At 35.6% G+C, this 13,610-nt stretch overlaps 1 protein-coding gene across 1 annotated transcript in view; it reads right to left on the bottom strand.

Moving 5' to 3' along the window:
* COL25A1 (collagen type XXV alpha 1 chain) overlaps positions 1-13,610 on the bottom strand; it is a 449,006-nt gene that overhangs the window by 89,818 nt on the left and 345,578 nt on the right. The window contains exon 10 of the mRNA XM_042982696.1: positions 13,026-13,061. Within this exon, the coding sequence (XP_042838630.1) occupies positions 13,026-13,061 (36 nt within the window). The remainder of the gene's footprint in view (positions 1-13,025; positions 13,062-13,610) is intronic.

The raw sequence follows: 13,610 nt of genomic DNA, 5'->3' as shown, positions 1-13,610 counted from the left end.
ACAAAAGGTGCATTAATTCAGTGTTTAGACTGAGAATGTATATGTTCAATTCAAAAAGGCTTGTTTCCCATTTAAACTTAACTTTGCCACTTGAAAAAATATTGTTCAGTACAACTGACAATTTGGTACATTGATGGACAACCCAGGAAAGGAAATCAGAGCAATTCCGAAATCAAGTGTTTTAACTAGAGACTAACATGTCTGGTATTTTCGCATATTGTCTCTGTTGCATGATCACATTAAATCAAAGATTTAGAAAGACTACCCATAACTGTGAAATCCATAAAATTAAATTGTCTATTTCAACACAATATTTCATGAAAATCAAAGGATAGCTATAGAGAAAATAAATAAAAACTTTTTCTTCACAGTTAGGAAATCATTTCTATTTTTGCTAAACTCTAAAAAAAAGCAGTTTTAAAAATGTAACATTAACTTTGAATTGTGAATACATGTCTTGTGGATTATTCATAACTACGTTGCCAAGGGTATATTCTCAGCTACCAAAAATGTGCATGTATTCCTTTGAATTCACTGGCAGGAAAAATGGTAGCAAGCCAAGGAGAGTGTCATCTGTTACTCGCAGGGGAGTGGGAATAAAGTGGAACTGGATATAAGGCACAGACGTACATTTGAGTAAGTATAGACACACACACGTACACGGGCACGAGCGCACCCCAAAGAGTTATTTTGCTTATATGTATGTGTTTTGAGTTTCCTTAGTTAATTATCTCATTATATATCTGTGACATTGTGGTCATTAAATTTAACTTTACCAATGAAAGCTTCACTGATCAAAAATTGATTTTGAAGTTAGAATATGTTGCTACCAGTTGATTAAGATATTCACATTTGAATAATCTTCTGGTTTTGACTATAAACATAAATTAATAAGGTTATGGGAAAATCCCATAGAACCATTCACTAACCATCTAACCTTCTTAAACTTATTTATATTTTCAGTGTGCTCAAAAGTCATTGGAATAATGGCTCAGATAAAAATGTCATAAGTTCATTACTTACTAGTCAAACTAGTGCTTTTATGATTCCTAAATTAAAGCCAATTATTCTAGTGTTTTAACATAAAGTGTTTAAAAGTGTTTAAAAATAATTCCATTATTATTATCTCCATGACTTGTGTTTGGATCAAATCAATTTTTCTAAACTAAAGGGTCAATATTTTTAATTCTACTTTTATTAATCAATAAAGTGTTGCTTTCTAGATATTTTCTTGGTGGGCACCTTTATATTTGCATATGCTTTGTAAGGAACCAATTTAAGTGGGAATAATCTCATCTCTTCTATTTTTCAAAGTAATTTCTGTGTCTATGTCTCAAGATTAAAAACTGTACAACATATAGAATCTCTACATATTAAACTGTATTTCTTTAACTCCAAACGTGTTAAACTGTAATTTAAACCTTAAAATACACTCGTTTAGGTACAGGTTCTAAGTGATGTATTTGAAAGATAAAAACCCAGTGAGCCATTGAAAAATTCTAAGTGCGGAGTAATAACATCACTCATCTAGATGCAGAAAAAAATTTAAACCAAGGTTTTTGTGATCCTATGGAAGAGACCATGGAGAGCTATGCAAAACTTATAAACAAGAAATAAATTAGACAGCACACTTGATATTCTTTCCTGTTTACCTTCACCCCTGCTAGATTCCATATATAAAGATCATGTAAAATAGGTAGACTATGGTGAACAAGTAAGTCAAAGAAATATGATAGTCCTCATTTGGTGATTGCCTTCACCAGTAAGTGTGTTATTCAGGTCTGGGAGTGATCTTTTAGTCTTCCTGCTCCTAGCCCATCAGATAATTACTCAAGAATCACTCCATCCTGCCCTTTCCATCAGCTGTATTACTATGCCCTTGTTCAAACCCTCTTCTCTCCCACATAGTTGATGGGCATCTACCTGAGGGCCAATCAGCCTTTCGTCTCCTTCCACCTCTCTCTACAGTGCTGCCTGAGTGAGTTTTCTAGAAGACTAATCGGTTCATACCTTTCCTCTGCTGAAAACCCTTCAATGCCTTTCCATAGCTTTTGAGAAAGGTCAGAGCTTTTGTAATAGTGGTGGTTCACCACCAAGCCATGCTTTCACATCTCTGCAACTCTGTACCACTGGCTGTCTGTTCCTAATGGACTTCCTTCTGTTGGTCCTCCCTTCTTTACCCATTCCATCATTCAGAGCTCATTGCCCCCACGCATGGGCTTAGGTTCCCTTCTTTTGTTTTCCAAAGCACCCTTATGACAGCACTTCCTTCATAGAATTTACCAACAGTATTGTAATTGTCTGGTTACTTCTTTCTTCACACTAAATGTCTTCTGTCATGCACAGTAGCTGGCATATGGTAATTGCTCAGTGAATCCTTCTGCATTCATTAATTCATCCACTTAATAGTTTTCTAGTACCCACTGAGTGTCAGGCAATTTTCTTGGTGCTGAGGAAATAGCAGAGAACAAAATAAACAAAACTGCATGCCCTCCTAGACTTCGTACTCTAGTGAATGGAGAAAGACAATAAACAAATAAACAAGTAAAATATAAAGTGTGTCAAGTGGTTAAGTGCTAAAGCAAACAGGAATAAGGATTAGGAGAAGTAGATGTGGTAGTATTGTAAAGTGTGGGGGGTACTTAGTGAAGGCCTCAGGGATAAAGTGTCTCTTGGACAGCGCTCTGGAGGAGGTCAGGCAGAGGCATGCATCTAGACGGGAAAAGAATGTTCTAGGCAAGGGAATACCAAGTACAAAAGCCAAGAGATGGGCACAGGCTGTGTGTTTAAAGAACACTGAGCAGGCTACAGGTAGGTAGTTGAAGGTGGCAATATGGATAGGGAAGGGAGATCATATTTGTATGGCCTTATAGGTTTTTGTAAGCACAACAGTGTTTACTTTGAGAATAATAACAATGATAGGAATAAATAAATACATAAAATAAGACAAATTTTTCGTGTACCATAGACAACAGTGTCTCAAGATGTTCATGAGAAGATTTTTCGCCCTGGCATTTACCCAAGTCATTCTAACACTACTGGCATACTCTAATAGAGTGGAGGAATTCAGTTCATGGCTTCTACATTAACACAACCAAGCAAAAATCATCTTAGTTATACAGTCTCATTAATACGGAAAGTGTTGTGGATGTGGATGTGGATGTAGGTCCAAGGCCTCTAATGTACTTCAGAGAGCCATTATGCAAACCATAGCTAGAATTATCAACTTAAGTTAATCTTCAAAGCACACAGTGAAGAAATGGATGTATCTATAACCATTATGCATTGGCTGCACTTTCCAGTTTGTAAAAATTAAAAAAAAAAAACACTTTTTAATTAAAAAAGTTTTTTAATTAAAAAAAAAGCTTGATCATGGAATGGAAATGAAATGAAATGGAATGGAAAAAAATTAATGAATTCTTCTGACACCATCAACGTTAGTACAAATTTGATTGAGGTATTAATTACTTAAACAGGATGCAGAGTTTCTAAATGATGTGCTTTGGGTTGCCTCTTGGGAGGTGTTTCAAGGCAAGTTCTGGTTGCCTGCTATTAGGAAATGATGTTCTGTGTGAGCAGGGGGCGGACACAGTTCCTGTTGTGTCCCTGATGGCTAACAGTAAAATTTGAAGCTTTGAAAGCTGCTGGTCATTTCTGGATACAAGAATATACAACCAGCTTCTGTAATAAAAAACACAGGGAACAAGAAAGAGGTGGTCCATCTGTGAAGGGGAGGATAGAAGCCCTAAACTATTAAGCCATTTAAAATTATTTCCTTTTTGAGTTAAGAATTTTTCCATGATTTAATAAAAGTTAGGCGAAATGAAGAAAATACATTAAAGTCAGGTTCTATAGGGAAGAATGATAACACATATCATCTAACTTCTGGAGTCATAAAATGTTAGTATCAGAATTTCTCAGGGACGTGGTATAAAAGACTGTAATTATAACTTTTTGAAAAATATTAACCTGGTCAAATGCATCACAAGATCAGAAAACACATTAGCCTGGTTTATAAGGAGTAGGAGGAAATTTGAAATAAACAATGAAAATTTGTCTTAGGAAGAATTCATTTAAGATATATAAAATTCCATTTTCTATCTGGATGTTTGATGAGGGGCGGTCATGAAGCATAAACTCTAGCCACTATTATATGTATGTCTGGAGTATAATTCAAGTCATGTTTTACAAGATTCAGATTTCACAGCTTAAGTGTGTGGAAATGCCAAACTAGGAACTATTGGGAAATGTTTAGAATATAAGAGAGTGTGCTGAAATGTTTTCAGTGTAAAAGCCAATGATTTAGTTGAACTGGGTATGAAGGAACACAGCATAAACAAGGAAGAAGGGGATAGTGCTGAGATGGGAGAGCCTCATATCTTGTTTTGAGTCTTTCATGGACTCTGTCTTCAGTCACACTTAATCATGTATATTTTCCCAAGCAGTCTCCTATTAGTCTTCACGTGAAGTTCTTAATAATTCTTCGAGGCTCAGCAGTCATAACTCACTTCCTTTGTGAGACTTCTCCAAGGCACCCAGACAGAGCTGGTTTTTATCCTCTTTGCTTCTCTAGCACATTTCAACTGGCTATATCTTAATATTTCACATATTTATAAAATCTATCTGACTAGGCAGCAAATTCTTCAGGTCATATATTTTACATCCTCAGTACCTAGGTCAGGGCCTAGCAAGTAAATATTGATTAAATTGAAAGAGTGAATTAATGAATATAAAAATTATTAAATTGCATTTACTGGATTTCCTCCACCATTTTACCACTCAAACCACCATACCTCTATCATCGAAAGGAGTTCCCAGTTTTGAGGCAGTGGTTTCTCTTTAAGTATCTGGGATTTTTGTGTCAATTATATATACAATTCCATAATTTCTATTATATTTCAAATTCTTATTATTAAACAATTTCCATTATTTCCTCTAAAAACAGGTCTACTTTGGAGACTATCAATAACATGGCATGTCTTTATAGAAATTTGTGAATATTTGATTTAAAAGTTTTAAATGGAGTAATTATTTTTTAAAAAGAATAAATTCTTTCTGACTTATTCATCTCATGTGCTGAGTTTTGGGGGTAAAAGGGATGAGTCATTTATTGGTGTTTCTCAAGATTATGAAGCCATGACCTCTGTAAGGAAGGTCTCTTAAAGCTCAGGAAATTAAAGAAGTAATACATTTTTTTCACTAGTTAACAAAACCAGGACCCAAGACTAAATATTGAGCATTAACTACCACCTCAGATTAAAGACAAAGCTAGGTATTTGAGAATCTGTGTTCTGATTAGGTCCCAAAACAGAGACTCTATCACCTCTCACCAGATATCCAGAGCTGAAATTAGCTCATTCCATCCCTTCTAAATATTTAATAAATTGTTTCTTGTTGCTGAACTCAAAATGGAAATGACCCGGAAAGAAGGAAAAATTAACAGGCTTCCTCTGCCCTCTGTGATTAAGCACACTTCCCTAGCGTGCCATAAAGGAAACAAATTTATGGTTCACAAAGGCCTATCACTGTACACTACACTCAGTAAAAAAATATTTCTATTGAGTAAAGTGTAAGTGCTTTTCCTATTTTAAATCAACAATGCTGAGAAACACTAGCTGCTAACATTTAAATATCCCATGATCAGCAGAAGGAGGCCATAAATTTAGGATGATAATATACACTCATCTACTATTCAGGCTTATTTTCTATCTAGACCAACACTGTCCATCAGAACTTTCTGGAATGATGGCAGTGGTCTATTTTGCTAGATCCAGTATAGTAACCACTAGGGCAAGAGGCCACTAAACACTTGAAGTGTGGCTAGTGCAATTATTAGGAATTGGATTTAAAATTTTATTTAATTTAAATTTAAATTTAAATGGCCACACTTATATTACAAACTACAAATCTAGACTGTATAAAACACAGTCAGGTGAACTGAATTCCATCCTCGTTCTGCCACTGACTGCTTTGTGATCTTGGTCAAGTTATTTAACCACTCTGATGTTATCCCTTTATCTGTGAAGTGAAATATTAGATGATTCCTAAGATTTCTTCTCTTTTACACTCTACTTTACAAATAGCCACATAGCGTGACTAGAAATTGATACAATTACTTTTCCACTATCTTCATGAAAACCAGTCTTTTAGTTATACCACACATACTCACGAACACAGACATACAAATAATCTATAACACACAAATGAATTTATGAAGATGAAGGAGAAAAAGAAGTTTTATAGTGATTCTGTTGGATTTATCCCGCCTACTCCTACTCCTGGTATGCAATGACACCTGTTAGGAGAAAAATATAAAGGTGACTCCTTTGTATTAGTACTTGAGTTATCGATTCATTGATTCATATCATTTGGTCATTCAGTTTATGCACAGTTGCCTCTACTTCGGGTCTGTTCTTCCAAAGATGAACCACACCACCGGTGTGCACAGTAAACTGGAAGAAGAAAAAGTATTTTGAGGCATGTGGATATAGTTCGATCCTGTGAACATCCCAGAATGTCCTCAGGTGAAAGCCCCAGTCTCATAAAGCTGAAGGATGAGGTAGGTGTAGGATGGAAAGGGAGCAGGCCAGGTTCAGAGGCCAGAGCTGGGGCACAGCTCTCTGCATGCTACCACACTCTGCCTTGGATCTCCAAGGAGAGCAACAGTTCCGCATTTGAACTTTTCAAGTCACTATGTGGACATACCTGTGAAGGTCACAGGACAACGTATTTTACTTGCCAGTTTATTAATTTGGTTTATACCTGTTAAATATTTCAACACATTGTATAAGGGCTTCCATGTGTACTCTTGCCCTAAAATTTGCACATTTGCCCTTAATCTGCAGATGTTAGGCACAGGACTTACATGGACGCAAGTTTATTTGAGCAATTTCTTCTTAATCTAACAGAGAGATTTGGTAATCTAACAGAATTTGGTAAAGACATTTGAATTTCATTAATCTCTTCATACAAGAACGACATTTTGCGTTCGTATAGCTCTACAGTATGTTGGATCCTAAAGTTAAAAGAAATGATAAATAGAGAGGTTGATTATAAATTGAAGGAGACCATTTTTAAGGCTTTCTCGCACTAAAACTTAATACATGACTGTTGTTTACTGTATCTAGTTATTTATAGAGTATATAGATGTGCATATATAATATGGCTAAATGGCTATATAATATTTATCTGTGCATTTATAATGAAAACAGAATAGAATGATGGACTTCAAATATGGAAGAGGACTCAGATATCGTTTAGTCTCACCACTTTTACAGATGAGGCATCTAAAACCTAGATATCTTAATTTGTCTAATATGATATAGCTTACTAGACCTTTATCTGGAACCAGTGTAAGATAGTTAAAAATAGAGCTGATGCACATCCTAGAGGTTGTTTAAAAAAGGAAATGAGATAGAGAAGAATACAGACAGTAATGTATTCAGCCTTGGAGACTATCTTTTCATATTTATGTTACTTGATTGTGTTCTTTTTAAAAAATTTTTCTTAATGTTTATTTTTAAGAGAGAGAGAGAGAGAGAGACAGAGTGCGAGTGGGGGAGGGGCAGCGAGAGAGGGAGACACAGAATCTGAAGCAGGCTCCAGGCTCTGAGCTGTCAGCACAGAGTCCGACACAGGGCTCAAACTCACAAACTGTGAGATCATGACCTGAGCCAAAGTCGGATGCTTAACTGACTGAGTCACCCAGGCGCCCCTTGATTGTGTTCTTAAACCACTACCGAAAATGCTCCTTCAGAAGTCAATTTTTTGTTTCTAAAACACTGAGCCAGCTTTAAAGACAAGTCAAACGTCACTCTCTATTACCACACCAACATGACTTTTTGACACTTCTGTAGAAGTCCAGGGCACAGGAATTCACAGTGAGTTCCTTTGAGTTGGGCAACTGGACAGGGCTGTGCAACAGCACTGGGAGGAGGAGGTATTACTTGTCTACTTTATCTTGGTCCATTTGGAAAATCAAACATTACAGGCTCTAGACCAAAACACCATGGAGATGGGAAGGACTCTGTTAGAGGGGCATTTACTTGTACTTCACGGACAATCAGATTAAGTGAGGATAATGAAGCATTAGAACGGTTGCTAAGGCATCCCAGCAGGGCAGTGTGCACAATGGAATTAAACGCAGTTTTACTGAACAAGATTCCATTGTTAAAATCTAGTCTAGTAGCTAACTATCCTAAGGATGGTTTTGGTCATTTTTGTTATTTGTGATTTGAAGGTCTGGGGTTTTGCTTTCTCTGCGAGGTTATAATCACAAAGAGAAGGCTGCTGTTTTCTCTCATGTCTGCCATCCTGCTGATCAAGACAGCTGGCAGAGCAAAGTAAAGTGATGAGTTTTAGATGGGGGAGAGCAATGCATTACAGCTAAATATATTTAAAGCAAATCTTCACATATTAGTTATTTCAATTTTATCTTAATTGAAGCAGAAGCAATTATTTATGCTTATGTAATTAGCTAACATAAAATGCATTATATTCACTTGAGCCAAATGAATTAAATGTGTTTTCAGGCAAAATTAAAATACGCTGAAAATATCGATAACCTCTTCAGAACATAAGTCCAAATTTCACTTTAAGGAACAATAACCGCAGATTTTTTTCTGACTTTTGAACTCTCTGACACTACCAGGAACCAATGAGTGACATTTTAAGTACTCTCATAATTCAGAAAGAGACAAATGGATATGCTATGGAATTTGCATATATTTGGGAGGAGAGTGAGGGAGGAGGAAAGGGTTTCAGAGTAAGAAAAGTGATTTGGTCTATAAAGCCTTGGATGTAGACACTTTGGACCAAAAAATAATTTCCAGGAAATTGGGATGAGTTGGCATATCTATCTTTTATGCTTTTGAGAATTCCTACCACTATTTACCAAAGAAGGAAACAGTAAGAATGTCAGAAGAAAAGATAATTTCAAAAATATGATTTTAACAGCTATTTAAACCTCTGAAAAACTTGAAAAATAAAGATCACTTGTGCTAGGGTTCACAACTTTGCAGCTTCCAACTGTGGTCAGTCCTCGCTTTGATTCTAGGGACTAGTTTGATGACCTAGAACGGTTTTCTTCTTATTTAAATGGAGTCCAATTTATTTTAACTCAAGAGTCTGTGTTTGAAAACCTCATCCTGAACTTCTCAGAAAACCCGAAGGTCATGTTTATAGAATAGATGCACAGCAGGATTAAATAAATGTGGAACTGCTGCAGGCCCTTTTTATTCTATCAGAGATGCTGTTAATCTTCAGATGATTATTTTTGCCATATAAAATATATATCCTGGATTATGAAAACTAATTCCCCACCTGACACACTCATAAACGGTTTTGTAAGAGCTAATTTTAGAACACTCCTAGTTTTTTTTCATTTCATCATCAGAGACATTTTACATTTTGAGAAATTCTCCGGTGTCTCTCAAGACCCTCTCCTCCACTACCCACACCGATAAACGTAGTGAGTTTTGCATACTGTGGAAAAGATGAGAGCCAAGCTGTTTGTTACCTTTCCTTGTTTTAACTTGTGGATGAGAAGGCGATTGTTATGAAAAATTGATAATGTAAGATGATAGGAGAAGGCCAAAAATAAAAACTGGTAACAGCAAATAGGACCCAAGGAATAAGTTGCACTATCGATCACAGTATCTAATACGCTGCAATGTAACTGATAGCTGTAATCACATGGTTCTTATCCCTTATATTTCATAGAGTGGCCTTTCTGTATGCTAAGTTATGTCACCGGGGATTCATCTTAACAGTGATACTTCTTATTTATGGAACTCTTTGTAGTTCATAAAGCATTTCCATATTATTACTCTTTCATTTGGTTCTCACCAGAACCCAGTGAGATAGATGAATTAGGAATGACTGCCTACACGTTACAGATCAGTAAAAGAGATCACGGTCTATAGTCATTCACTCCCCTAACCAGTTTTGAGTCCAGAACTACTCAGGCAATGTATTTTTCTCCCTACCAGACTTCTAGTCAACACACACACACACACACACACACACACGTGTGTGTGCACACGAATGTAATATTTAAAAGGAAAAACAAAGAAAATTTCCAGTGAAAATTTTCTCCCATGAAAACTATTATTTTTTCAGTATCATCTTCTTTCTTTGATACAGGTTAAAATATATAAGTGCTATTTAAGTTAACAAATATAACTTTTTTTAAAAATGATAGCTTTTTAAACCATAGAAATATTTCACTTTAAGAGGGGAAGAGGAATTAGAGGATTATATTGCTTCACAAAAAGACTCTGAATAGGATTGCTTGAAATAGCAAAATTCCCCAGAACATTTAAGATATGTTGATTTATGAAAATCTGATTCATACAGAACTTTACAGGAATACATCTGTTATATAAATCCATGTTCACCTGTAATTTACTCTAGGGGGAACAACTGAGTGATAATAATAATAACACACTCATATAGTTCTTCGTTATGTATTTTAAAGTGCTTTCCCCTAATTTATTGCATTTGTCTTTGGCAACCTTATAAGGGAGGCAGAGAGGGTATTATTATCCTTTCTTTACGGATGAGAAATTAGAGGTTAAGTGACTTGCCCAAGGTCAGACAGACTATTCATTCATTTACTGCTATTTGAGTGATGTAGTTTTAACGGGGTAGGTCAAGGAAGTAAGGTTCTTCCTCCTAATTTTTTTTAAGCAGCTGTGAAGGCTATTAAAATAGAGGTGGATGATCTCACAAATGTAATGTTGAACGAAAGAAGCCAGACACAAAAGTGTATATACTGTAAGATTCTATTAATATAAAATTCAAATGCAAGCAGAATTAATCTATGGTGGCAGAATCAGGATGGTGGTGACCTTTGGTAAGAGGCAGATGGTGACTGGAGGGTAAAGAGGGGTTTGCTAACATTGTACTTCTTGCTGGTTTGTGGTTGTATAGTTATGTTCACTGTGGAAATTCACTGAGATATATACATGCGATTTGTTTATATGTATATATTTGATTTGTTTATATATATGTATATATATATACACATTATATATATATATGTATCCCAATACATATATATATACATTATGTATATAATGGAAGTTTTCTTTTAAAAAAGTTTTATATCTTTAAAAACAGTACAGCACTTTAGAAGATCATTACATTACACATATCCTTTGAACATTTGTGATTTCAATCAAGTTTCTTAGCTGCATTCTAAAAATGAGAATATGAACTAAATCTGAAGAGTTTAAAAAGAAGAAAAAATTTACTTAAAAAATGTCTGGGATCATCTTCGTCTGAAAAGTTGCTATATGAAATGGGAAATTGAAGCAAACTAAGATAATAACATAATTCATTTAGGGCCAGTGGAACATTTATATTTAATGACATTAAGCTAGGAACTGTAGGGAAATGATATTAAACTGTGATTCACATAGTATATTCTAGAATATATCTTAAGGAAGATAAGATAATAATTCTTAAAATATCCATTTTATTTTAGAATTTTGTGTTTTAGGATGATGCATTGGGCATCAAGGTAGAAAGCCAGTGGCAATGATAAAAATCTCAGTAGAATGTGCAAACTTGGGGACAAACATGGGCTCCTGAGAATCCCAAGAGCCTTCAATGTAACAATGTTTGGGAGGAATATGTTTTGAGCATCATCCAGGATAGAAATTACAGTTGCATTCAGTTGCTTAAAGCAGTTTCAAAATTTATATTATAGTTTTCTAAGAATCCTTCACTCCCATGACCCTGTAACCCTGAGAACCAATGCTGTACTTGTACTCAAAGTTGCCACTTATGACATATGTTTTGTTTAATTTTTACACATTATCTTTTTTGTCGTGTTTCTTTCATTTTATTTTTTCCAAGAAGCCATGATAGTTCGTCCACCTTCAAGTCATCTGTATCCATTCACTATCTTGATATTATATGTTGGGAACAAAGAATTTCCGGGGGCAGGGGGGTGGGGTGGATCAGACTCCATTCCAGGGTGCTTTCATCTCACCAGCGATGTTTCAAAGCCACCTCCACCACAGCTAGGACTACAGCTCGGTGATGTTTTCTCCCCAGGAGGGCTGTTGAAGGCATCCTGTTCAGGGAGAAGCCTTGAACCTTTAACCCATTCGCACATTTGTTTTAATTCCTGACCGACTGCTGTATTCTTGTGTGTTAGTTGCATTAGGATCTAGCTAACTCATTTTGTAAAATAAACGTTACACCCTAAACACCTGCGTCTGTGTGCCACAAATTGTGTAGAATACACACGATCAAGTCAATTGTGATCACTGCATCCAGGACGAATGTGAGACATAGCTGTCTTCTGGAATTTGGGTTATTAGAATGTCAACCTGTGTTCCCCAATGTTGCTCATGTCATAAAATAGGTCAGAAAGGTGGCTCCAGAGATAGCAGGGAAGAGACAGGGAGAGGTAGGTTGAAGGAATTCTACTCTTCAAGGCTCAGCAAGCTGCTCCAATTACTCTTTCCCTGGCAAAGGCTAAACAAATCATGAGGAACGGGACCTGCATGTCTCCGGGTAAGTCCATGTGGAATCATTTCATAATCTTTTTTAATGACAGGGATCAAGAAGGCACAACTGTTTCTCTCTCTGGGTGGAGCCCTTCAACAACAAAAACTCCTTGAATCCCTGTGGAAGTTTCACTATACTAATTCATGATTAGCAACACCTGAACCCTTTGAAAATTCATTCCTATTTAAGCTAATAGGCATATCCCTGGACTTAATCTTCCTTTATAGCGGCTGAACAAAGCATATTCTGTCCTTTAACCTTCCTTGCTGTCATTCCTCCCACCTGGAATCTCCTACTTTTTCCTCTCGGTCAGTTCTGTGGATGTGCTGCTTTGTGATCTTCACAAAAGACAGGCCACATTCTTTTTCCATTTTTACTAATTTTCACTCTTTTCCTTACAGGTCATATGATGATAACATTTGTTACATATAATCTTGACCACACTTTTGAATAATTTGGACTTCCATTATTTTTAGTATAGAAAAATAAATTAAGATACTTGCCATCAAGCCTTGTTCTCCTGGTTTCCCTGATTCACCCTTAAAAAAGAATAGTGATAATATTTATTAATGCTATAAACATTAAAAAGCCATTTTAATCGTTTTTTTCTTTTTCTTTTTCACAATACCCACGGGGACACATGAATGTCAAATATACTTTGCAGGCTACATAGAGGAATGCAAACACAATGCAATGAAAAGAAAGCCAGTGTTCTTCATTCAAATTCATTTTATAAACATTTTAGGATTTAATAAAGTGAGTCTAGATTACAGCAGAGATTTAAGAATTATGCCAATAACATATTCTAAATAAAACTAGTAGGAATGGTTATACTGTAAGTCAATAAAGGGTCCTAGAAAAATATTTAATTGTAGTTCCAGAACATTTATTATGTTCTGTTCATGATGACATAAAGATGATGATCTGGCCTCTTTATGAGAACTCAGAACTTCCATATATAGGATAGAGAGATAATTGCTCTTAGTACAGACATTAAATAATAAAATGTGCAGAGATTGATTTTGAATTTGTTTTCCTGGATTAATGATGGCTGAAGTGATATGTTTTATTAAAATTAATAGCATATG

This window comes from Panthera tigris, chromosome B1 (genome assembly GCF_018350195.1).
Source record: "Panthera tigris isolate Pti1 chromosome B1, P.tigris_Pti1_mat1.1, whole genome shotgun sequence".
NCBI lineage: Eukaryota > Metazoa > Chordata > Mammalia > Carnivora > Felidae > Panthera > Panthera tigris.
This window is presented reverse-complemented; position numbering and strand designations above follow the sequence as displayed.